The 27,693-nt window shown below is 45.7% G+C and overlaps 1 protein-coding gene across 1 annotated transcript in view; it reads right to left on the reverse strand.

Annotated features, from left to right (window-relative positions):
- Nucleotides 1-12,025, reverse strand: part of LOC135057514 (NACHT, LRR and PYD domains-containing protein 12-like) — a 56,084-nt gene extending 44,059 nt beyond the window's left edge. The window contains exons 1-4 of the mRNA XM_063963373.1: nucleotides 11,865-12,025; nucleotides 9,046-9,111; nucleotides 3,424-5,131; nucleotides 2,063-2,149 (exon numbers count right to left, since the gene is read on the reverse strand). Coding sequence (XP_063819443.1) covers nucleotides 2,063-2,149; nucleotides 3,424-5,057 — 1,721 coding nt within the window. The 5' untranslated portion in view covers nucleotides 5,058-5,131; nucleotides 9,046-9,111; nucleotides 11,865-12,025. The remainder of the gene's footprint in view (nucleotides 1-2,062; nucleotides 2,150-3,423; nucleotides 5,132-9,045; nucleotides 9,112-11,864) is intronic.
- Nucleotides 12,026-27,693: the final 15,668 nt, after the last annotated feature.

The following is a 27,693-nucleotide window of genomic DNA, read 5'->3' on the forward strand; positions in this document are numbered from 1 at the left end:
GACACACACAGAGAGTCCTCCTGAGTCCTGTCCCAGTGTGTAAGTAGTTTAGAGGCTGCTGCTATTCTTGCATGTGATAAGATAAATTATAGATTTTATTTTTCTATGTGTATTTTAAGGTTAAGTTGTTTTTGTTCCACTACAATATTTTTATAAAATAGTTGTCTCTTAATTAGGTGGAGCTATAAACAGTACCCGGGCATTATTAAACTATTAGATTAAATCTAATATACACCTTTGGTTTATATTTAATATACACAATCCATACCTTCCACCATGACCCATTCCAGGAGGGACAAAATGTTCTCTACCTAGAGTTCCCTCTTAATTTATAATTGTAATCATTTTTGTTGAAATACCTTTTTTTATCAATTAAATAGTTCAACACAGGTGACGCCAATGATACTGTATATTAAAAGGGAAGTCCAGGTAGAGAGCATTTTGTCCCTCCTGGAATTCATCATGTTGAGAGGTATGCACAATCTAATATACACCCTTACCCCTTCACCAGGGCTCCCCCTGTCCTAAGTGCCCCAGGCCCCCCCAAGGCTTAATCCGGCCTTGGCGGTGGCATCCAATTAAGTTGTGCCTAGGGCAGAGCCGGCCCTAAGCAATATGATGCCCTAGGCAACATTTTGGCTGGTGCCCCCTAGCACCACTGCTGGTTCCGCCTCTGATCCTACGCCCCTTTCCCAGCACCATCACCCCTCACCCATAGCAGTCCTTATTTTGGTGTTTGTAGGGGCATGGCCACACAATAGTAACCCCAATTCCAATAATGCTACACAGTACTGCAACTTTATTCACATTTGATCATGCGATAGTGTCCATAATTCATATTACATCCCACAGTAGTATCACTTTACCTTATATATGTTACTCCTCACAGTAGAGCCCCTTATTCACATTACATCTCACTGAATTGCTCCTTATTCACATTACACCACACCCTATTGCTCTTTATTCACAATAGACAACACAGTAGTGCCCTTTCTTTGTGCAACGCCACATAGTAGAGCACCTTATACACATAATGCCACACATAGTACTGCATTTATACACATTATTCCACACAGTAATGCCCCTTACACATATGAGACACATTATTAATGTCCTTATAAACAAAATGCACCTTACACATTATGACAACCTTTATTAATGCCCTTTTACACATAATGTCCCTTACACATATGCCGCACATTATTAATGCCCTTATACACATAATGACACACATAGTGCCCCCTGCACATTTGCTGCACATTATTAGTGCCCCTATACACATAATGACACACGTACAGTAGTACCCTGTCACACATATGCCACACATTATTAATGCCCTTATACACATAATGACACACATAGTGCCCCTTACACATATGTTGCACATTATAAAATGCATTTTTACATGACACACATAATGCTCCTTACACATATTCTGAACACTACTGCACAACCAACCCACTCACATGCACACAGCACTCACACTGCCACTAACACTGTGACCTCTGCCTCTGCTTGGAAACAGATGTGTCCTCATAAAGGTTGCCTCAATGTTAACGTCGGGCACTCTTTTTTTAATGAAAATACATCTTATTTTCATTGCTCTGTGGCTAGGATGCACAAGCAGCTTCTGCTGATTAAAATGATATGCAGCATGCCCATATACTGTGTGAGACTGTGGTTGTATCTGCATATGAAATGCTACACACAGAATATAGGCATGCCGCATATCATTTTAATCATCAGAAGCTGCTAATGCCCCTGGGCATATCAAATGCCCTAGGCAATTGCCTAGTTTGCCTATGCCTATGGCCGGCTCTGGCCTAGGGGCCGATTGACTCTTAAATCTGTCGCTGGCTATGTGACTGTGTCAGTGAATGACACATCAAACAGGGGTCACTCGTAGGTAGTTGGCAGACATACCTGGCCAGCCACAGGGAGAATAAGAACTTATCAAGTGGCCAGCAGGCAGCCCCGCAATGCCACCAGCTCGATAAGGTCTATAAACTGACCTTTTGTTGGAGGAGATAGAATTACAGAAGATGCAAAGAAAAAAACTCACCACAGGTGTTGAATCCGGCACTCATGATGCTCTAATGCAGATGTTATAAACTGAACATTTGAGTCCTTCAGGCCAGTGAAGGAGAGGCTGGAATACAGATTAACAGGAGATTATATTATGCTAGTTACAATATAAGAGACTCATATCAGATATGGGCCATTGGGCCATGAAGAACCACCAGCAAAGCTTCATGAGGCCTTGACATAGAATCTACAAGTGTCTGGAGGTTTGCAGTAAGGATACAACAATGCAAAAAGTCCATCAACTGGTGTTTTGTTAGTGGCACCAGCCCAGGGTGTTCTTCATCCTTTTATGATAGTAACCATCTAATCACCTTAGCCACTGTTTCTGTGAATTATCTCCAAGTAGAGCAGTTGTCTGTGCTTTGGACAAATGTACCTTAACACACTCCTGCCTCTAAGTCACAGAACCTATAATAATGAACACATTGAATGTTCATTTTTTTCAATACACTTTATAAAACTTCTAATTTGATTTGGTTGCTAACAGTATATTACACTTCAATAAATTGTGTATATAAAAAAGTGTGGTGTTATAAGGTGTGTTAGTTGTAGGGTGGCCAATCCCGGGCCATGTTTTCAATCCCAGGTATTGGGATTGAAAAATGGTCAATCCCGGGATACCCGGGATTGGCTTGTTTCCTGTGTGGCCACCCCTCCGCACCGACCCACACACATAACTCACCATACTACACGGGCGGGAGGGTGGGTCACTTCCTCCGGGTGCATCGGGTGACGGGCAGCTGGGACCTCTGACTTCACGTCACACTGCGCAGGGGGAGCCAGGCAGCGTCAGAGCCTCCTGAGGACGCTCAACACTGCCTGGCATTAGAGAAACTAAGGGCCTTCTGATCCTGAAATTCTCGGGATTGCATCTTCTAATCCCGGGATTGAAGCTTCCAATCCCGGGATTGAAGCTTCCAATCCCGGAATTGAAGCTTCCAATCCCGGAATTGAAGCTTCCAATCCCGGGATTAAATCCCGGACGATTTTTGGCCTAAATCCTGGGATCCTGCCGATCCCGATCCCGGGATTGGCCACCCTAGTTATTTGCTATCAAATGGAAATGTATCTGTACTGTACAAATACTATTCTGTTGACAACAAGAACACAGACAAACAATGGTAGCTGCTCAATCATTCCTGGAGATAATTATATATCAGGTGCTAGAAAAGGGGAATGGTCACAAACAAACAGCAGACAGAGGAAGGGGGGGGGTGCTCCCCCCCCCCCGGTATTCCCACAGCACACTAAAAATTACCTGTAACAATACCTGAACAATACTCTGACAACAAGAACAAACAAACAGCTTCTTCTCATATATAATTTATACAGTCTTACTTGATGATCTTGATAGTGTGTAGAACTGAAGCCAGTCTCTCCCAGCACTCACTCTGCACAGCACACTTGCAGAAATCGAGCTTCTCTGTCTCTCTGCAGGATTCAAGGACAAAGGCTAACGAGGTACAGTCCACAGGTGTTAGATGAAAGACTTTGGGAAATGCAAAATTCCTATTTGACCCCAAACATTCTTTTACTAGAGTCCTATCCTGGGACTCAAAGAGGCAAGCAAATATATTTAGACATTTACCCATATCAATGTCTGTGTCATGTGGGACATCAGCAATAGACGCCTGTAGCCAACTGGTTACATCTTTCAAAGCTGTCCTGGAAAACTCAAAACTCAAAAGGGATCTGGTAGACTTATCCAAAAAACCACAGAGGAAGCAAAGAAATATTTTAGCTCGGCTGTCTGCATATATGTTCGTTTTGCCAAGTAAAGTTTGTAACTTCTTCTGAGAATAGTCAAGATAATGGACCAAAGCAGCAAAAAACTCTTGGAGGGTGAGATGCAGAAATGAAAAGTTCACATTAGAAGAATGGCCAGCTTCTATCATGAAACTTGAGAAGAGATGTGAGGAAGTGTTCACACAAAATGATCCCAGGTCTCGTTCGTCAAATACTAGTATTTGGTTTTCCACTCCATGTTCTGCCATCCGTCCAATAGATGCCATCAGTTCTGAAGCATCACTTATTCCCTGGCTGTGATTGGTCAAAATGTTGCTAACAAAAGTCCCAAAAAGCTGAGTCAGTGTTTTGGGAAATGAAGACATCAACTGATCATTGCTGGGTCTTTGGGTTGTGAAAAACATTGATAGTACTGTGCAAAGGATCCAGCAGTAGGATGGGATGTAGCAGAAAGTGTATAGTGTGTTGTTTCTCTTGACATGATCAAATGCCATTTGTGACAATACATTATTTTGGAAAAATTGGTCAAAGTACATCCGCCTTTCTCCTGAAAAGAATCCCATAATTTCACATACTCGTTGAAAAACATCTGTATTTTGTGATGCTAGCTTAGCTATCTTAGTAGGGCGGCTGGTCATTATTAAAGAACAGCCTTCGAGAAGAGACTTTCTCAACAAGCTAACCACAATCATACCAATGTTTACAGATTGTTTTATATTATCACACAACTGGCTTGGCGTAAAATCCATGTCATGGCTACTTTCATCTAAGCCATCAAATATAAAGAGCAGCTTTCCTGGATCTTGCAAGATGTGTCCAAGGTGTCTCTCCAGATGTGGGAAACGCCCACCGATCATATCCTCCAAACTGACCTCATCTAGTTTGTTGAGATGCCGGAATTTGAAAAAGAAGACAAAAGCGAATCTCTGGTAGAGTTTTCCAGTCACCCAGTCATAGACAAACTTCTGCATCAGAGTGGTTTTCCCCACGCCGGGCACTCCACACACCATCACTACACTAGGCACGCATTCGGTTTGCCGGGACCATCGGAACAGTTTGTTAAGGCTTATGTGCTCCAGCATAACCGATTCTTTTTTCATTCTATGCTCATGTTGTCTCCCAGTTTCAGTCAGTTCATCCTGAGAGCGCTGCCTGAAATGATCAATGGACACGACAGTCATGTTCACATAACGCTCGGAAATGTAGAAACTTTGCTCTTCCTGCATTGATCCCGGGGGTCTGTGCTCCACTAGTCTTTCCGTTTTCTCTAGAAGAAATTGCTTGTGCTTTGCCTGAAGAACTAAAGAGGAAACAAATAAACCCAATAAGAACAGACAAATGATTCTTACAGTAATAAACCCAATAAGAACAGACAAATGATTCTTACAGTAATACATACTGTATATTACCTTAGTCTAAATTCGTGTCTCACTTTAATTCCAATAATGATTTTAGAAGCTATCCGTGATTAAAGGTTCTGAATGTTATCTTGCAGAAGAAAAATGAAGACTAAGAGGTCTATTTATCACCATCCGCATCTGATGATGCGGATGACAGGTGATAAACTCGACCCAACACGCAATGCGATAATTGAGTACATCACATGGATGTATCAATTATCGCATGCAGGGACAAAGCTTGCGGTTAAGCTCTGTCCCTGCGATGACACTCTGCAGCATCATTGGGATATTTTGCGTCATCGCCGCTGCTGCCGCCACCTGGTATATGATGCCACAAGCTTAGCACACCTATATTTGGGCAGTTTCGCCCATTCCTCTTTGCAGCACCTATCAAGCTTCATCAGGTTGGAGGGGAAGCGTTGGTGCACAGCCATTTTCAGGTCTGGGCTCTGGCTGGGCCACTCGAGGACATTCATAGAGTTGTCCTGAAGCCACTCCTTTGATATCTTGGCTGTGTGCTTAGGATCGTTGCCCTGCTGAAAGATGAACCGTTGTCCCAGTCTGAGGTCAAGAGCACTGTAGGGATGGTATTGGCCTGGCGATGAGCGGTGCCTGGTTTCCTCCAAACATGATGCCTGGCATTCATGCCAAAGAGTTGAATCTTTGTCTCATCAGACCAGAGAATTTTGTTTCTCATGGTCTGAGAGTCCTTCAGGTGCATTTTGGAAAACTCCAGGGCTGCCATGTGCTTTTTACTAAGGAGTGGCTTCCGTATGGCCACTCTACCATACAGGCCTGATTGGTGGATTGCTGCAGAGATGGTTGTCCTTCTGGAAGGTTCTACTCTCTCCACAGAGGAATGCTGTAGCTCTGACAGTGTGACTATTGGGTTTTTGGTCACCTCCCTGACTAGGGCCCTTCTCCCCCGATCGCTCAGTTTAGACGGCTGGCCAGCTCTAGGAAGAGTCTGGGTAGTTCCAAACTTCTTCCATTTACAGATGATGGAGGCCGCTGTGCTCATTGGGACCTTCAAAGCAAAAGATATTTTTCTGTACCCTTCCCCAGATTTGTACCTTGAGACAATCCTGTCTCAGAGGTCTACAGATCATTCCTTTGATTTCATGCTTGGTTTGTGCTCAGACATGCACTGTCAAGTGTGGGACTTTATTAGGTGTGTGCCTTTCCAAATCATGTCCAATCAACTGAATTTACCACAGATGGACTCCAATTAAGCTGTAGGAACATCTCAAGGATGATCAGTGGAAACAGGATGCACCTGAGCTCAATTTTGAACTTCATGGCAAAGGCTGTGAATACTTATGTACATGTATTTTCATAGTTTTTTATTTTTAATAAATTTGCAAAAATCACAAAAAAACTTTTTTCACGTTGGCAGTATGGGGTATTGTGTGTAGAATTTTGAGGGAAAAAATGAATTTATTCCATTTTGGGATAAGGCTATAACATAACAAAATGTGGAAAAAAGTGAAGCGCTGTGAATACTTTCCGTATGCACTGTAAATGGGCCTCTAAACCCATAACATTTTACCATCTATTATTACTATTGTGTGATAAACCTTCTATCAGCGATAATGCCGGGTGTGGTTCATAGGGTCGACCACACTTAGGTCGACAGTGTCTAGGCATACTTGCCTACCTGACCCTCTCCATGAGGGAGAAAATGCTCTGTTCCTGGACTTTCCTGGCAATGTATGATTGCCATCACCTGTGATGAGCTAGTTAATTGATAAGAAAGGTGTTTCACCACAGGTGATGGCAATCATGCATTACCAGGAAAGTCCGGGAACAGAGCATTTTCTCCCTCATGGAGAGGGTCAGGTAGGCAAGTATGTGTCTAGGTCGACCACTACTCCTTGACAGTGACTAAGTCGACACCTAAAATAGGTCGACACAAGCATTAGGTCGACTTGAGCAAGGTCGACATGAGTTTTAAAAAAAATTGGTGTTGTTTTCTTCGTAGAGTGACCGGGAACCCTAATTAGTGCACCGTGTCCCCTCGCATGGCTCACTTTGCTCGCCATGCTTCGGGCAAGGTGCCTTGTTCCGCTTCCGCTGCGTTCAGTACAGGTTACTATTCCCAATCGTAGTCCACATGGATCGTAAAGTATGAAAAAGTTAAAAAAAGAAAAATTGTGAAAAACTCATGTCGACATTTTGTCATGTCAACCTAGTACATGTCGACCTAGTGACCATGTCGACCTATAAGCCATGTCGACCAATAGTGGTCGACCTAATTACTGTCGACCTAAGTGTGGTTGACCTAGAGACCGGATACCATAATACCAATGAACCTTTTCTATATATCTACCCAATATTGCCTTCAAAGGATTTTATTGACCCCCTGCAACTTTTTCTAAAGATACTGACACAGAATTGTTCGGTAGATCCAATTGTCTCCAATGGGGCCCTCATTCCGAGTTGATCGCTAGCCGCTGTTGTTCGCAGTGCAGTGATCAGACAAAAAATCGGCACTTCTGCGCATGCGTATGGTGCACACTGCGCACAAACTACGTACTTTCACAAAAGCCGATGCAGTTTTACACAAGGTCTAGCGACGCTTTTCAGTCGCACTGCTGGCCGCAGAGTGATTGACAGGAAGTGGGTGTTTCTGGGTGGTAACTGACCGTTTTCGGGGTGTGTGTGTAAAAACGCAGGAGTGGCTGGGGAAACGTAGGCGTGGCTGGCCGAACGCAGGACGTGTTTGTGAGGTCAAAACAGGAACTAAACAGACTGAAGTGATCTCAAGTTAGGAGTAGGTCTCGAGCAACTCAGAAACTGCACAATCTTTTTTTGTAGCAGCGCTGCGATCCTTTCGTTCGCACTTCTGCTAAGCTAATATACACTCCCAGAGGGCGGCGGCTTAGCGTTTGCACTGCTGCTAAAAGCAGCTAGCGAGCGAACAACTCGGAATGAGGGCCTGAGTCTCATAAAGAGACATTGCTGGAGGAAGCGGACAGGTGCTGGGAAACAAGTTGCAGTTTTAATTTATGTTTTAGTTATGCTTGTTTTTTTAACTTGTGATACTGTTTTTTTTTTTAATATACTGTATTTTATTAACGACTTTGTAGCCTGATACAAAAATACATTCAAGTATCATGTTATCTGAATAACATTGAAGTGCGAATTAGTACAATAAGACACAGATACATGTTGACAAACAATCAGTATACATTGTATAAAATAAAAATCCCAGTCAAAAATACAAAAAGACATAAGATAGAGGATAGAGGATGTAGGGAGGATTCTGTTGACACAGCGAGCTGACATTGTTTTTAGGAGTTGGGGGTGCGGGTGCTCACACCTCCTACCTGTCAGATGGATCTTGAGAGGAGGTTGTAACTTTTGTGTGCAAGCTGTGAGTTGCTGGGTGTGTCGTAGAGAGAGGTTGCCGGCACCGCACACACTCCTGGTCTACACATGCTGCTGGCTCAGCTCATAGCTCTGTTACCCGGAGCTGCCAAACGTCCATCTGGTTGTTAGGGAGCATGTTGCGTGGTTGTTAAGGGACTTGGAGCAGAAGGTGGCAGCATGGGAAAGGAGGAGAATGAAAAGGGCCGGCACAGGGAGAAGAAGAGGTGGCACAGGGAGGAGGAGGAGATGAAGCAGCACAGAGGAGTAGGTGAGGCAGCACAGAGGAGGAGTCTTTCTGGTAAGGAGATGATGGGGAGGCATGACAAAGCAGGGGAGGCTGTGGAGCAGCAATGGTTCCACCCCCAGGTCTCTGCGCTCTGTGTGCCAGCACCGCTCGTACACCCCTAGTTACGGCCCAGAATGTAACATATTAATAATTTACCTTTCAGTTCTGGAGTCAGGTTGTGTCCATGTTCATCCAACAGTATCTTCTCAACGAGAGAGTCACCTGAATGTAAGAGAATACCTTATTTTAACACATGATAACTAAGATGATAATGTATTCAGTACCTCTATTACATATGCAGGACAAAAGGAAAATCATTGTTTTGCATTGTTTGGCAATGTTTAGGTTCATTGACTAGGACCTGTTAGGGCAATATCTGTATAGTGATAGTAAAGGGTGGTACACACTAGACACTCTATAGAGTTGTGTGCTGAGCGATCTATCACAGACCGGGGGGCCACTCATTTCACACAGCGCTGAAGTGAGCGACCTGCTAGACTGAATCTGCATGCAGGCTCAATCTAGCACCGGCGATAGCGCCGCGCATCGCTATTGCTGGGGGGCATACACAAGATAGATCCGTGCTTAACTTCTAAGCAATCTAGTCAGATTGCTTAGATTTTAAGCACAGATCTCTCCGTGTGTACCCCCCTTAAGATCCCTATAACTGCTTTACAAGGTCTTCACCTACAGCAAGCCTCCTTTCCCAGAGAGCTGAATTTGCCCCCAGGTCTGCAAGCTCCAGATAGTAGGGATATATTATCTCAGGGCATTGCAAATAGAACTGAATGAATGGATCATTAAGGGAGGCAGGCAGATGGTAGTAGTTGTGTATGGACAAAATATATGATGGATCTTAGGTTGTCAGATAAAATGTCTGTCGGTCTGATAGACATTTAGGGGTCTTTGTACTAAGCCTTAGAGAGATATACTGTAAAGTGGACAGAGATAAGGTCTATTTACTAAGCCTTGGGTGGAGACATGGCCGGACTGGCCATCTGGCACTTCTGGCACATGCCAGAAGGGCCGATGGGCAAGTGGGCCAAATCAGTCGTTCAGAGAGCCGGGAAGGCCGCGCGCAGCGCAGCCTCCGCTCTCTGGTTCCATGGTCTACATGGAAATGGGGGCGTGCCGCAAGCCCATGCTGCCGGACTTGTGGCGCATCCCGCCCCCCCAGCAACCGTATCCATGGTAATGGGGGCATGCCACGAGTCCACGCCCCCATGACTAGCAGCACGCCCCCATACGTCATGCGGTGCCCCCCCTGTGACACGTTCACAAATGCCAGGGCCGAGTCGAGGCCCCAGTCCGTCAATGGGTGGAGATAAAGTACCAGCCAACCAGCTCCTAACTGTCATGTCACAGGCTGTGTTTGAAAAGTGACAGGAGCTGGTTGGCTGGTACTTTATCTCCATACAAGGCTTAGTAAATAGACCCCAAAGTACCAGCCAATCAGCTGATAATTGCCATGTTACAGGCTGTGTTTGAAAAATGACAGTGAGGAGCTGACTGGCTGGTTCTGTCCACTTTATCTCTCTCCAAGGCTTAGTACATAGACACCAAATGACAATGTACATGCAGCATTAGACATGTTTCATGTGCTGAAACAATTAAAGAACAGGTTTTGGACAGAGAACAGGCTGCTGTTATAAAGCACTAGCTGAATACCTGTGCTTCGCTACGGGATGAGGTTGGCAAATTAGAATTATAGTAGTTTGTTAATTTACGTTGGTTGGAGCTCTAGTATATAGGCATATGCTTTGTGTAGTGTCCAGACCCCTTTTTGGTCCCCCAAGGGACCCTGCTCATCCCACTATACAACTCTCAGTCTGTGTCTTCTTGCTGCTTTCATTCCCCTCCTCACATCATGTCAGTGCCCCTGTGAAATTTTCGATTTATTTACAGTTTCTTATACAGTGCAGCACATTATGCATCTCCTGATATACTCTGTGCTGCTGGGGGACCCTGCTACTTCCACTATATAACTCTCAGTGCGTGGGTCCGTGCTGCCTCCATTCCCCCTACTCACATCATGTCACTGCCACTGTCACATGCAGCCCTGTCCTGCTTGACATATCATGCATCTCCTAATATACTCTGTGCTGCTGGGGACCCTGCTCCCCCCACTATATAACTCTCAGTGTGTGGCTTCCTGCTACCTCCATTCCCCTTCTCACATCATGTCACTGCCACTGTCACATGCAGCCCTATCGTTACTCATATATCATGCATGTCCTGATATAGTCTGTGCTGCTGGTTCACCCCTAGCGGTGCTAGGTGTGTGTTATCCCCACAGTGTTTGTTCCCAGATTGTAAGTCATATGTGTACCAAGTTTGGTGTAATATGGCCCAGGCATTCAGGATTTATGCTGTCTCCTGAAATACTCTGTGCTGCTGTGCCACCCCTAGGGGTGCTAGGGGTGTCTTACCCCCACAGTGTTTGTTCCCAGATTGTAAGTCATACACCAAGTTTGGTGTAAATTGGATTTATGCTGTCTACTGAAATACTTTGTGCTGCTGCCTCACTCCTAGGGGTGCTACGGGTGTCTTACCCCCACAGTGTTTGTTCCCAGATTGTAAGTCATATCTGTACCCAATTTGGTGTAAATTGGTCCAGGCATTCCAGAGTTATGTTGTATCCTGATATACTCTGTGCTGCTGTCTCACCCCTAGGTGTGGTAGGGGCATTTTACCCCCACACTGCTTGTTCCCACATTGTAAGTCATATGTGTACCAAGTTTGGTGTATATTGCTCCAGGCATTCCAGAGTTATGCTGTCTCCTGATATACTCTGTGCTGCTGTCCCCCCTAGGGGTGCATTACCCTCACAGTGTTTGATGCCAGGTAGTAAGGCATATGTGTACTAAGTTTGGTGTAAATTGCTGCAGGCATTCCAGAGTTATGCTGGGACATACATACATACATACATACATACATACATACATACATACATACATACATACATACATACATACATATTTTTAATCCCGATGGTCAGTAGACCAATGCCGGGATTCCGGAGCTTGCAATGCCAACAGGGATGAGTTGGGGCTGTTCTCCCCTCTTCCCTATCCTCTAACACACAGGTTCTCAAATTCGGTCCTCAGGACCCCACACAGCACATGTTTGCAGGTCTCCTCACAGGATCCCAAGTGAAATAATTAGCTCCACCTGTGAACCTTTTAAATTGCGTCAGTGAGTAATTAATACACCTGTGCACCTGCTGGGTTACCTGCAAAACATGCACTGTGTGGGGTCCTGAGGACTGAGTTTGAGAACCTGTGCTCTAACCCATAAGTCTACAAACTCGGTCCTCATTATCCCACACAGTGCATGTTTTGCAGGTAACCCAGCAGTTGCACAGGTGTATTAATTACTCAGACACATTTTAAAAAGTCTGCAGGTGGAGTTAATTATTTCACTTGTGATTCTGTGAGGAGACCTGCAAAACATGCACTGTGTGGGGTAATGAGGACCGAGTTTGCAGACCTATGCTCTAACCCAGAGGTTCTCAAACTCGGTCCTCAGGACCCCACACAGTGCATGTTTTGCAGGTAGCCCAGCAGGTGCACAGGTGTATTAATTAATCACTGACTCATTTTAAAAGGTCCACAGGTGGAGTTAATTATGTCACTTGTGATTCTGTGAGGAGACCTGCAAAACGTGCACTGTGTGGGGTCCTGAGGACCGAGTTTGAGAACCTGTGCTCTAACTGTTAGAGCATAGGTCTGCAAACTCGGTCCTCATTACCCCACACAGTGCATGTTTTGCAGGTCTCCTCACAGAATCTCAAGTGAAATAATTAACTCCACCTGCGGACTTTTTAAAATGTGTCTGAGTAATTAATACACCTGTGCAACTGCTGGGTTACCTGCAAAACATGCACTGTGTGGGGTAATGAAGACCGAGTTTGTAGACTTATGGGTTAGATCACAGGTTCTTAAACTCGGTCCTCAGGACCCCACACAGTGCATGTTTTGCAGGTAACCCAGCAGGTGCACAGGTGTATTAATTACTCACTGACACAATTTAAAATGTTCACAGGTGGAGCTAATTATTTCACTTGGGATCCTGTGAGGAGACCTGCAAACATGCACTGTGTGGGCCCACGAGGACCAAGTTTGAGAACCTCTGCTCTAACCCTCCCTTCCCACAGCCTAAGCCTAACCTCCCCGTATAGTGCCTAACCCTAACCTCCTTTCGGCTGTGCCTAAACTTACCCCCCCTCCCCGAGCCTAAACCTAACCCTTCCTGATTGGCTGATTGGCTGGTACTTTATCACTCTTTATCCATCTTCACATTATCAATTTTTAAGGCTTAATATAATTTTTAAGGCTTAATGGTATTCTACCATGCCACACAGTGCTCACTAATATCCTATTCATTATCCTGTTTGCGTTTCCATATACAGAATTTAGCAAAATGACATTTTACCTGTCTATAGACCTTTAGTTGGGAAGCATTCGATACCCGGCTGTCGGGATGCTGGAGTGCAGCATACCGGTGCCGTGATCCCGACCGCCGGGATACCAGCAACTATTTTCCCTCTTGGGGTGTCCACGACCCCTGGAGGGAGAGTAAATAGCGTGGCGTGCGTAGCCTGCCACCGTGCCCGCAAGAGGCTCTTTTGCATTTGCCCCACCGCCAGCATTCCGGTGGTCGGGATCCCGGTGCTGGTATGCTGGGCGCCAGAATCCCAACAGCCGGGATATCGTAGTACTCCACTTTAGTTACCTGTGTGTATAAGTTCATCCAGCATGGTGAGGATGTTAGGATGTGGGCTTACAGTCCTTACAGCATAGATACTTTTCCAGAGTCCTATTGCAGCTTCTTCTCCGGCATGTAGCACATCTTCTACCAACTTCTGAGCGAATTCATGGTCTTCTACTATTGACATATAACCCTAGAGGAAAAACAAGAACACAAACGTCATGTCATCGACACTACATAAAGAAAACCCAACTTCCACGCTTATGGTGCTGGGCTGGCACTGGGGACAACTAAAACAAGTAGTAAAAATACATCATTTGTAAATTGCAGTTAAGAAATGAATTTCCAGAGGACTTTAGTCCTCTTGTGTGCGTACATTTTTTCAAGTTTATGATCTGCCAATTATCCTGTAATTAATTAATTAATTTCTTAAATTATGTCTGTTTGTATTGCCAGAATTTACAAAAAAAAAACCATGTAGGCAGAGGCATAACTCTGGGAGGCAATGGAGTCGGCTGCCGCCGGGCTCCTGCCCTGAAGGTGGCACCACTCCTCAGGGATGTTGGGGACTGGAGTCCCAGCAGGCATTTGTAGCCATGGATAGAGCCACTGACATACCTTAGTGGTGTAAGCTGTCTCACTCTTCTGTGCACATCTGCCCCCTTCCCCCGGCAAGTACTACAGTCACCTGCTGCTGGCCGGTGGCTGCCATTGTGCAGGGGGTCTCTGCTGGTGGTTTCTGGCCCCTAAGTTTCCTGTGTGTGTTCTGCTGCCGCCTATCCCTCCTCAGACCCTGCCCATCGAAGACACCCTGACGGTTCCTACGACAGACACCCAGGCCCCAAAGTACAGGCTGGGAGTTACTGTGTGTGTGAGAAGGAGAGGGGGGGCTGTTTCAGATATAGGCTGCATGTTACTCTGTGTTTGTGTGTGTGTGTGTGTGTGTGTGTGTGTGTGTGTGTATCTCTGTCTTCCTAGGGGGGGCACCAACATTTTTCTTGCCTCTGAGCGCCTGCGACGAACTTACGCCACTGCATGTAGGAATAGGGGCTTTGATGGGAGCCCATTCCTGCGATGTGTAATTATGTGATGACTTTACTTCTGGTTTCATACCCTACATATAGAGATTACTTGGGAGGAATCCTGTTGATCCCTCTCCTGAAAATGTTTGTGAAACGTAGTGCATGGGCTGCAATGGCTAGCATTAGCTATAAGGGTAATACTACATTTTCTGGAGTATGGTAAATTTCACAATTTAGCAGCCCACAAAGTAACAGATCTGCTTTTGTAAACAAAAATAGGGGACCCTCCTGCTTAACCACTTGTTTGGGTGTTCCCTGACATGGTCGCATCTGGTGCGACCAGTCAGAAACACCCACCGTTCGGCTGCAGGAAGCAGTCACACAGCAGCTGTCACTCTCAGAGGGACCTCCCAGACCCCACTGCTGCCTGGTTCCCACCCCCCAATGTCTGCTGTGCAGGTGATCACTGTTGAAAGGGCAGCCCGGCAGCGCACCCCCCATCCCCTGGCTGCAGGGGAAATGTAATAGAAGCCGTCCTTTTCTTCCTTAAGTACAATGGAGGCTGCAGAGAATAGCACCCACCTAAAAAATTAAGTTCACGATAGTCGCGATGTTCTGATCGTCGATAGTCTGATTTCATGACCATAGATGTTTAACCAATGTTCATTAGAAAATGTCTAAAAAACTTTTTTTCTAAATAAAATAAAATCGTGTTCGATATGTTTAAAATAGATGTTCTTAACCTAGCTCCAGGCATGGACTGGGGCTCCAATTCGGCCCTGGCATTTGTGACGTGTGTGCCGAATGTGCCACGTCCCGGGGGTGCGTGGACACGAGGCATGGGGGCGTGCAGCGAGTCAGGGGGCCTGGACTTGTGGCACATCCCCATTTCCATGGAAACACATGCATCAGAGAGCTGCGCGTGGCCTTCCTGGCTCCCTGTGGGACCTGACTGGCCCACCTGTCCATCGGCCCTTCTGGCATATGCCAGAATTGACAGATGGGCAGTCTGGCATCATAAAAAATGTGACAATTTCTGTCTGTTTTTTTGAAAAAAATATTAGCCCATTATGTGGTAAAATCCTGCAGATCCTGAATTTTTCATTTGCTATATATTCCTCTGGATTTTTTTGTTGTTGCTAGCATACTGAAATAAATGTATTATTTTTATTCCTATTATTTATTTGGGACATTACATTGATACAGTTGGCAAAAGTCTGAATAACATAATTTTTTCTATGAAGTTTCCAAAGTTATTTTAACATGAAGTTTGCACATAGCTGGATGACATCTCGCCACCTCAATCTTAATATTTCAAAGACAGAGTAAATGTTTTTTCCACCGGCCAATAGTAGGTACCAACCTGACATCTCTATCACTTTTGAAAACTTGACTATCTACCCTACCCCACAAGCTCGCTGCCTAGGTGTCATCCTTGACTCTGATCTGTCCTTTGTTCCCCACATTCAGTCTGTCTCAAGATCATGTTACATGCATCTAAAAAACATATCCAAAATACGACCATACCTTACACAAGACACTGCTAAAACTCTAATCCACGCTCTCATTATCTCCCGCATTGATTATTGCAATAGTCTCCTAACTGGTCTTTCCAAAACGAGACTCTCACCACTACAATCCATTCTAAATGCAGCGGCGATGCTAATCTTCCTCGCTAGACGTTCATCGTCTGCAGATCCACTCTGTCAGTCCCTGCATTGGTTACCTGTACTCTACCGTATTCAATGTAAAATTCTTTTACTCACACACACAAGGCCATTAACCAAACTACACCAACGTACATCACTTCGCTTATCTCAAAATATCTCCCAACCTGACCTCTTCGCTCTTCACAAGACCTGCGTCTCTCATCCACACTCATTACTCGCTCCCACTCATGATTGCAGGACTTTCATCAGGCTGCACCCACTCTGAGGAATGCCCTACCACGCACAATAAGACTCTCCTCTAGTCTCCAAACCTTCAACCTTCCCTGAAAACTCACCTCTTCAGGCAAGCATATCAAATTCCAGAACCGCCCACATAACTTTCATAAACCTTCCTATCAAATTTCATCCACTCTGCACAGTCCACACGTATCTTCACATGTCTTCTTATTCTTTACTTTCCCTTTCTCTCGAACCCGGTTCATCATTGCTGTATGACCATACAGTATCATACAGCCCACCAAGAACCTTTGCAATCTGGTGGACAACTATGCAATAGATAGCACCTTTCCTTGTGTATATACTAGAGATGAGCGGGTTTGGTTCATCAAGATCCGAACCCCCCCGAACTTCACCTATTTTACACGGGTCCGAGGCAGCCTCGGATCTTCCCGCCTTGCTCGGTTAACACAAACGAGTCCGAACGTCATCATCCTGCTGTCGGATTCTCGCGAGATTCGTATTCTATATAAAGAGCCGTGCATCGCCACCATTTTCCACTCGTGCATTGGAGATTGAACGGAGAGGACGTGGCTGCGTTCTCTCCCTGAAAAGCTCCATAATCTGTGCTCAGTGTGCTACAAATATCTGTGCTCAGTGTGCTACAAATATCTGTGCTCAGTGTGCTGCAAATATCTGTGCTCAGTGTGCTGAAAATATCTACATTCTCTGCCTGAAAACGCTCCATATCTGTGCTCAGTGTGCTGCAAATATCTGTGCTCAGTGTGCTGCATTGTGGGCACTGGGGACCACCAGTATTATAGTAGTATAGTACAGTAGGACATTGCTGTGCATCTTGCAGCTCTGTGTCAAGTATACTATCTCTGTGCTGCATTATTGTGAGCAGTATATAGTAGGACAGTGAAGCATTTTGGTGACCAGCAGTATACATATATATATATAGTACAGTACAGTAGGCCATTGCTGTGTATCTTGCAGCTCTGTGTCAAGTATACTATCTCTGTGCTGCATTATTGTGACCAGTATATAGTGGGACAGTGCAACATTTTGGTGACCAGCAGTATACATTAGTGATGAGCACCGGAAATTTTTCGGGTTTTGTGTTTTGGTTTTGGGTTCGGTTCCGCGGCTGTGTTTTGGGTTCGAACGCGTTTTGGCAAAACCTCACCAAATTTTTTTTGTCGGATTCGGGTGTGTTTTGGATTCGGGTGTTTTTTTCAAAAAACCCTAAAAAACAGCTTAAATCATAGAATTTGGGGGTCATTTTGATCCCAAAGTATTATTAACCTCAATAACCATAATTTCCACTCATTTTCAGTCTATTCTGAACACCTCACAATATTATTTTTAGTCCTAAAATTTGCACCGAGGTCGCTGGATGACTAAGCTCAGCGACCCAAGTGGCCGACACAAACACCTGGCCCATCTAGGAGTGGCACTGCAGTGTCACGCAGGATGGCCCTTCCAAAAAACACCCCCCAAACAGCACATGACGCAAAGAAGAAAAAAAAGAGGCGCAATGAGGTAGCTGTGTGAGTAAGCTAAGCGACCCTAGTGGCCGACACAAACACCTGGCCCATCTAGGAGTGGCACTGCAGTGTCACGCAGGATGGCCCTTCAAAAAAAAAACACCCCCCAAACAGCACATGACGCAAAGAAAAAAAGAGGCGCAATGAGGTAGCTGTGTGACTAAGATAAGCGACCCAAGTGGCCGACACAAACACCTGGCCCATCTAGGAGTGGCACTGCAGTGTCACGCAGGATGGCCCTTCCAAAAACTACTCCCCAAACAGCACATGACGCAAAGAAAAATGAAAGAAAAAAGAGGTGCAAGATGGAATTGTCCTTGGGCCCTCCCACCCACCCTTATGTTGTATAAACAGGACATGCACACTTTAACCAACCCATCATTTCAGTGACAGGGTCTGCCACACGACTGTGACTGAAATGACGGGTTGGTTTGGACCCCCACCAAAAAAGAAGCAATTAATCTCTCCTTGCACAAACTGGCTCTACAGAGGCAAGATGTCCACCTCATCATCATCCTCCGATATATCACCGTGTACATCCCCCTCCTCACAGATTATCAATTCGTCCCCACTGGAATCCACCATCTCAGCTCCCTGTGTACTTTGTGGAGGCAATTGCTGCCGGTGAATGTCTCCACGGAGGAATTGATTATAATTCATTTTAATGAACATTATCTTCTCCACATTTTCTGGATGTAACCTCGTACGCCGATTGCTGACAAGGTGAGCGGCGGCACTAAACACTCTTTCGGAGTACACACTTGTGGGAGGGCAACTTAGGTAGAATAAAGCCAGTTTGTGCAAGGGCCTCCAAATTGCCTCTTTTTCCTGCCAGTATAAGTACGGACTGTCTGACGTGCCTACTTGGATGCGGTCACTCATATAATCCTCCACCATTCTTTCAATGGGGAGAGAATCATATGCAGTGACAGTAGACGACATGTCCGTAATCGTTGTCAGGTCCTTCAGTCCGGACCAGATGTCAGCATCAGCAGTCGCTCCAGACTGCCCTGCATCACCGCCAGCGGGTGGGCTCGGAATTCTGAGCCTTTTCCTCGCACCCCCAGTTGCGGGAGAATGTGAAGGAGGAGATGTTGACAGGTCGCGTTCCGCTTGACTTGACAATTTTCTCACCAGCAGTTCTTTGAACCCCAGCAGACTTGTGTCTGCCGGAAAGAGAGATCCGAGGTAGGTTTTAAATCTAGGATCGAGTACGGTGGCCAAAATGTAGTGCTCTGATTTCAACAGATTGACCACCTGTGAATCCTTGTTAAGCGAATTAAGGGCTCCATCCACAAGTCCCACATGCCTAGCGGAATCGCTCTGTGTTAGCTCCTCCTTCAATGTCTCCAGCTTCTTCTGCAAAAGCCTGATGAGGGGAATGACCTGACTCAGGCTGGCAGTGTCTGAACTGACTTCACGTGTGGCAAGTTCAAAAGGTTGCAGAACCTTGCACAACTTTGAAATCATTCTCCACTGCGCTTGAGACAGGTGCATTCCACCTCCTATATCGTGCTCAGTTGTATAGGCTTGAATGGCCTTTTGCTGCTCCTCCAACCTCTGAAGCATATAGAGGGTTGAATTCCACCTCGTTACCACTTCTTGCTTCAGATGATGGCAGGGCAGGTTCAGGCGTTTTTGGTGGTGCTCCAGTCTTCTGTACGTGGTGCCTGTACGCCGAAAGTGTGCCGCAATTCTTCTGGCCACCGACAGCATCTCTTGCACGCCCCTGTCGTTTTTTAAATAATTCTGCACCACCAAATTCAAGGTATGTGCAAAACATGGGACGTGCTGGAATTTGCCCAGATTTAATGCACACACAATATTGCTGGCGTTGTCCGATGCCACAAATCCACAGGAGAGTCCAATTGGGGTAAGCCATTCTGCGATGATCTTCCTCAGTTGCCGTAAGAGGTTTTCAGCTGTGTGCGTATTCTGGAAAGCGGTGATACAAAGCGTAGCCTGCCTAGGAAAGAGTTGGCGTTTGCGAGATGCTGCTACTGGTGCCGCCGCTGCTGTTCTTGCGGCGGGAGTCAATACATCTACCCAGTGGGCTGTCACAGTCATATAGTCCTGAGTCTGCCCTGCTCCACTTGTCCACATGTCCGTGGTTAAGTGGACATTGGGTACAACTGCATTTTTTAGGACACTGGTGAGTCTTTTTCTGAGGTCTGTGTACATTTTCGGTATCGCCTGCCTAGAGAAATGGAACCTAGATGGTATTTGGTACCGGGGACACAGTACCTCCAACAAGTCTCTAGTTGGCTCTGCAGTAATGATGGATACCGGAACCACGTTTCTCACCGCCCAGGATGCCAAGGCCTCAGTTATCTGTGATATTTCATCTTCCTCGCAAAGGACTGTTGGACAGTCAATTGCTTGGTGGAAGTAGTAAAAGTGGTCTTACGACTTCCCCTCTGGGATGACCATCGACTCCCAGCAGCAACAACAGCAGCGCCAGCAGCAGTAGGCGTTACACGCAAGGATGCATCGGAGGAATCCCAGGCAGGAGAGGACTCGTCAGAATTGCCAGTGACATGGCCTGCAGGACTATTGGCATTCCTGGGGAAGGAGGAAATTGACACTGAGGGAGTTGGTGGGGTGGTTTGCGTGAGCTTGGTTACAAGAAGAAGGGATTTACTGGTCAGTGGACTGCTTCCGCTGTCGCCCAAAGTTTTTGAACTTGTCACTGACTTATGATGAATGTGCTGCAGGTGACGTATAAGGGAGGATGTTCCGAGGTGGTTAACGTCCTTACCCCTACTTATTACAGCTTGACAAAGGCAACACACGGCTTGACAAATGTTGTCCGCATTTCTGTTGAAATACTTCCACACTGAAGAGCTGATTTTTTTGGTATTTTCACCAGGCATGTCAATGGCCATATTCCTCCCACGGACAACAGGTGTCTCCCCGGGTGCCTGACTTAAACAAACCACCTCACCATCAGAATCCTCCTGGTCAATTTCCTCCCCAGCGCCAGCAACACCCATATCCTCCTCATCCTGGTGTACTTCAACACTGACATCTTCAATCTGACTATCAGGAACTGGACTGCGGGTGCTTTTTCCAGCACTTGCAGGGGGCGTGCAAATGGTGGAAGGCGCATGCTCTTCACGTCCAGTGTTGGGAAGGTCAGGCATCGCAACCGAAACAATTGGACTCTCCTTGTGAATTTGTGATTTCGAAGAACGCACAGTTCTTTGCTGTGCTTTTGCCAGCTTAAGTCTTTTCATTTTTCTAGCGAGAGGCTGAGTGCTTCCATCCTCATGTGAAGCTGAACCACTAGCCATGAACATAGGCCAGGGCCTCAGCCGTTCCTTGCCACTCCGTGTGGTAAATGGCATATTGGCAAGTTTACGCTTCTCCTCCGACGATTTTATTTTAGATTTTTTTAGTCCTTTTTTTACTGATATTTGGTGTTTTGGATTTTACATGCTCTGTACTATGACATTGGGCATCGGCCTTGGCAGACGACGTTGATGGCATTTCATCGTCTCGGCCATGACTAGTGGCAGCAGCTTCAGCACGAGGTGGAAGTGGATCTTGATCTTTCCCTATTTTTGGAACCTCAACATTTTTGTTCTCCATATTTTAATAGGCACAACTAAAAGGCACCTCAGGTAAACAATGGAGATGGATGGATACTAGTATACTTATGGATGACAAGCGACTGCCGACACAGAAGTAGCTACAGCCGTGGACTACCGTACTGCGTCTGCTAGTATAGACTGGATGATAATGATATAAAAAATATATATATATCACTACTGCAGGACAGGTATATATTGTATAATGACGGACCTGCTGGACACTATCAGCACTGCAGACTCCTAAACTACTAGTATGAAGAAAATAGAAAAAAAAAAAACCACCACAGGTAGGTATACAATTATGGACGAGCGACTGCCGACACAGAGGTAGCTACAGCCGTGGACTACCGTACTGCGTCTGCTAGTATAGACTGGATGATAATGATATAAAAAATATATGTATAACTACTGCAGGACAGGTATATATTGTATAATGACGGACCTGCTGGACACTGTCAGCACTGCAGACTCCTAAACTACTAGTATGAAGAAGATAGAAAAAAAAAAACCCACCACAGGTAGGTATACAATTATGGACGAGCGACTGCCGACACAGAGGTAGCTACAGCCGTGGACTACCGTACTGCGTCTGCTAGTATAGACTGGATGATAATGATATAAAAAATATATATATATCACTACTGCAGGACAGGTATATATTATATAATGACGGACCTGCTGGACACTGTCAGCACTGCAGACTCCTAAACTACTAGTATGAAGAAGATAGAAATATAATGAATGACGGACCTGCTGGACACTGTCAGCAGAATGCGTTTATAGAATAAAAAAAAAACACCACACGAGTGTTTAACTTTTTCAGGCAGACAATATACTGGTGGTCACTGCTGGTCAGTCACACTGGCACTCTGGCAGCAAAAGTGTGCACTGTTAAATATGTACTCCTGCTATAACTGCTCCCCAGTCTCCCCCACAATTAAGCTGTGTGAGCAGTGAGCACTACTCAGCACAGTCAGATATACATAGATGATATTATCATGCAGCACACTGAGGCTGAGCACAGATATGGTATGTGACTGTGTATCGTTTTTTTTCAGGCAGAGAACGGATTATATTAAATAATAAATAAAACTGGTGGTCACTAGTATAACTGTCAGCAAAACTCTGCACTCTCTGACTACTCCTAAAGCTCCAGTAAATCAAATGTCTCACTCTCTATCTAAACGGAGAGGACGCCAGCCACGTCCTCTCCCTATCAATCTCAATGCACGTGTGAAAATGGCGGCGACGCGCGGCTCCTTATATAGAATCCGAATCTCGCGATAGAATACGAGCCTCGCGAGAATCCGACAGCGGGATGATGACGTTCGGGCGCGCTCGGGTTAGCCGAGCAAGGCGGGAAGATCCGAGTCTGCCTCGGACCCGTGTAAAAAGCGTGAAGTTCGGGGGGGTTCGGTTTCCGAGAAACCGAACCCGCTCATCACTAGTATACATATATAGGACAGTACAGTAGGCCAATGCTGTGTATCTTGCAGCTCTGTGTCAAGTATACTATCTCTGTGCTGCATTATTGTGACCAGTATGTATACTGTACTGTGCGACGTGTGTTATACGCCTGGTGTTTTTATACATCCTGTAATCTGTACTGAGCGATGTGTGAGATACACCTGGGGATTATACACCCTATATTATTATTATCCTTTATTTATATGGTGCCACAAGGGTTCCGCAGCGCCCAATTACAGAGTACATAAATAATCAAACAGGAAAACAGCAACTTACAGTTGATGACAGTATAGGACAAGTACAGGATAAATAAACATAGTTACATCAGCAGATGACACTGGAATAAGTATCAGGTGGCAGAAGACTGCTAGATGTGGTACAGTTGAAGATTATTAAAGTAAGACAAAGGATAAGCACATGAGGGAAGAGGGCCCTGCTCATGAGATCTTACAATCTAAAGGGGAGGGGTAGACAGACATGGGTGACACAGATGGGGTACATACAGAACGTGGAACAGAGGGTTAGGATGAGATTTGGCTGGGTTTGGTGAAGAAGTGGACCCCCAGAAGGCACAAGTCAATACTTAACATTGCAACATTTTACTGGGCTATGCAGGAGAAAATTAAAATAGGAAAAAAAAAAATAGAATCGATAACTTCTACCGCTTTCAAAAAGGTCAATGGAAGCTGAAATAATGGACAACTACCTCATGGAAGCCAGATACAGTATACCAAACAGTACTTAGCAGAGTTAGGAATGAGTGCTTATGAAATACAGTAACATTTTGTCATAATATTTCAGAAACTGCATGGCTGGTCTCTTGCACTCTTTTGCTCTAATACACCAGCTGCTTTAGGATTTATATTCAAAAACATTATGTCTCCATAATCCCAAAAACGTCAGTCTTCTTGAAAAGTGGTTTGTTCCTTTGTAAGGGAAAGAGAACAAATGTTCTTAAACAACGGTTTCTCAATTTCTTTTTCCTCTGGGAAGGGATTGTGGATTCGCAGGAATATCTGAGCATTTCTGTAATCAGAAAGCAGCGACTTTCTACAAATGTTTACGAATAATTCCTGTGATTTTGTCATTTTCTTCCAGTGATTTGGACCAATAATACCATTGATTAGAACAAATAATTCCTGTGATTTTGTCATTTTCTTCCAATGATTTGGACCAATAATACCATTGATTAGAACGAATAATTCCTGTGGTTTTGTCATTTTCTTCCAATGATTTGGACCAATAATACAATTGATTAGAACAAATAATTCCTGTGATATTGAGGTGTTTGTGTCGCTTAGCTTAGCCGTCCAGCGGCCACAGTGCACCTCTTTTTCTCTTTTCTTTGCATCATGTGCTGTTTGGGGCCAATTTTTTTAAGTGCCATCCTGTCTGACACTGCATTGCCACTCCTAGATGGGCCAGGTGTTTGTGCCGGCCACTTGGGTCGCTTAGCTTAGCCATCCAGCTGCGCTATATAAGAAACTGTTAATAAATAAAATAAATAAATAATAGCTGTAGCTCACCAGTGCATGGTAAATGCATAAGCATGAAGTCTTGTCCAAACATCATCAAATTGATGATGGGCATTTAAATGTATATATGCAGAGGTGTAGCAAGGTGTCATGGTGGCTGGAGCACGGTATGTTTCGGCGCCCCCCTCCCCTGTACTGAATTGGGGGCCTGGCCACCAGGGCCAGTTCTAGACCTTGTGACATCCAGGGCGAAAGTTTCCTTTGGCACGCCCCCCCCCCCCCCACAGTTTAAGTATAGTGTGCGCCGAAGGCGCGCGTCAAAAATAGAAGCGTGACTTCATAGGGAAGGGTTGTGGCCACAGTTATGCCCCCTGTAGTTATGGACCCAGTAGTTGTGCCCCCTATAGCTGTGCCCCCAGTAGTTGTGCCCCCTGTAGATTTGCCCCCTGTAGCTGTGCCCGGAGTAGTTGTGCCCCCTGTAGCTGTGCCCCCTGTAGCTTTGCCCCCAGTAGGTGTGCCCAGAGTAATTGTGCTCCCTGGTTTGTGCCCCCTATAGATTTGCCTCCAGGAGTTGTGCCCCCTATAGATTTGCCCCCCAGTAGATGTGCCCCCTGTAAATGTGCCTGGAGTAGTTGTGCCCCCTGTAGCTGCGCTTGGAGTAGTTGTGCCCCCAGTATGTGTGCCCCTGTAGCTGTGCCCCCAGTAGGTGTGCCCCTGTAGCTGTGCCCCCAGTAAGTGTGCCCCTGTAGATGTGCCCCCTGTAGCTGTGCCTCCAGTAGGTGTGCCCCCAGTAGGTGTGTCCCCTGTAGCTGTGCCCCCTGTAGTTGTGCCCCCTGGTAGTGCCAAAAACACAAAATAAAATAAAAATAAAAAAATACTCACCTGCCTGCTTCTGTTTCCCGACTGCTGCTGGCCGCATCTCCGCCGTCCGTGCGTGTGATGCGTGATGTCACACGCAAGTCACGGACCGGAGGTGAGGAGGGAGGGGAGAGGAGGGAGAGATTTGAAGCAGCTCGGGCTTCCAGCTGTCAGTGACTGACAGCTGCGGCTGCGAGCTGCTTGTGGCCTGGCAGAGGTTTCTGGTGGAGTCGAGCTGCGGCGCCCTGTACTGTCTTGGGCGCCTGAAGCTCGAGCTCCACCGGAACCGCCCTCCCTACGCCCCTGTATATATGTATACAACAGATCTCATAGCAATAGTTTGTTACTGCTAATGCAACTGATGCTGAATAAGGTCCTTTGGACAGTAATATGAGTCTGATTCAGAGTGCAGGCAGTAGCACTTGCAACTGCAATTTCGGATGCAGCAGATCTGCGAAAAAATACTAATGACTCGGGTGCAGAAGGATGCCCACCACGGCCGCCGCTTACGTACAAAATACGCAGCAACGGGAACGCCGGTATCACATCGGTTGCAATATTGAGCTTCTGAGCAAACACTATGGTCACTCAGAATGTGTTTCTCAACTGAGACGCCTGGGCCAGTTTAATCCACAACACCATTCACTAGTCCACCGCACCATTCACTAGTCCACCACACCATTCACTAGGTCACCGCACCATTCACTAATCCACTGCACCAGTCACTAGTCCACCGCACCATCCACTAATCCACCGCACCATTCACTAATCCACCGCACCATTCACTAGACCACCACACCGTTCACTAGGTCACTGCAACGGTCTATGGACTTGATTCAGAGATCTATGCAATATTTGCGGAGTTGAGTGATTATTGGACGATGCATGCGTTGGTCAGGGACTGTTAGGGGTGATTAAATAAAAAGACAGCACACTACATCTCTTGGAGCGGGTCAGTCGCTAGGATGTATGAGGACACACACACATATATATATATATATATATATATATATATATATATAAAATAAACATTTATTGGTAAATAAGGCAAGAGTTCCCATACCTCTAACCTTAGTGTTGTCCATTGTTTCAGTTTACTGAGAAAATGTATTCTGTTCAAGGATTCTATAGCGCAGATGAAATCCTCTCTGAAATACTCATATAACGTTCGCAGTGCTGAATTTTCATATTGATTGAGTCTCCCATGGAACTCTTCCATCGTCTAAAGACAGACAGAGAACAAAACACTTCATGTATAATAAGAAACAATCATACCACCGTCATTATCAAGGATACTGCAGCCAAAAGTCCTAATAATTTAGCAGATATTTATTCTGCGTCAGCAATAGAATGGTTCAGTGCATTACATATTCATGCCTGCATACATTTATTCCTGGTTTTGCCTTTTTAGAAAATCGGCACATTAAATCCCAGGTAAAAGAATGCAGCCATTTTGGAGGAAGAAGTGTGAATAAATTCTGTTACTGTATGCATTAAGATGTCTGGCACTGCACTCCTGTTACCACACATGTCTGCTCCACTATACAGGTCTGTACTACGGCTATAAGCCTTCTGGTTGTGGGTGTTATACTCGTGCGGTGACGGGACCCATCTACGGGCTGGCATCGGCCAGTGCAGAGACATTTGCCGATGCTGGCAGCAACGTAGTGACGGTGTGGGATGGGTTAGCTTGCTGGCGAAGGTTTCCCCGGCGGACCTGCATGTCACTGACGATGTGCAGGAGTGCACATAATGCATCAGAATCGGGCACATCGTTTGCGTTATCATCTAGTGTGTATCTGGCATTACTGAGTTGGATGTGCCACATGATACTGCAAATAAGTACACCACAGTACCAGAAGGGTTAACACTAATAGTACAAATTTACTATAACTCAATAAACGTTCATTGGAAGTTTCTCTCGGTCGAGCACATTCATTGAACTAATGTACAGTTAAGGTGGGTACACACTGAAAGATATATCTGCCATTCAATTGATCGGCAGATATATCTATGGACGGATCGGGCAATGTGTTGAGCATACACACTTGCCGATCCGTCGGGGACTGACGTCATGAACTGGGCGGACATGTACACATGCCCGCCCAGTTCAGTTGTCAATCACCGCCGCCCGCCGCAGCATGTGCACGGGCGGTCGGCCGACCGCCCCGTATACACACCGCAACGCACCAATATATCGGTAGAAATATTGGCCGTCGGCTGTGCTGCGGGGCCGACGCGAT

This window comes from Pseudophryne corroboree, chromosome 3, assembly GCF_028390025.1.
Source record: "Pseudophryne corroboree isolate aPseCor3 chromosome 3, aPseCor3.hap2, whole genome shotgun sequence".
NCBI classification, from domain to species: domain Eukaryota; kingdom Metazoa; phylum Chordata; class Amphibia; order Anura; family Myobatrachidae; genus Pseudophryne; species Pseudophryne corroboree.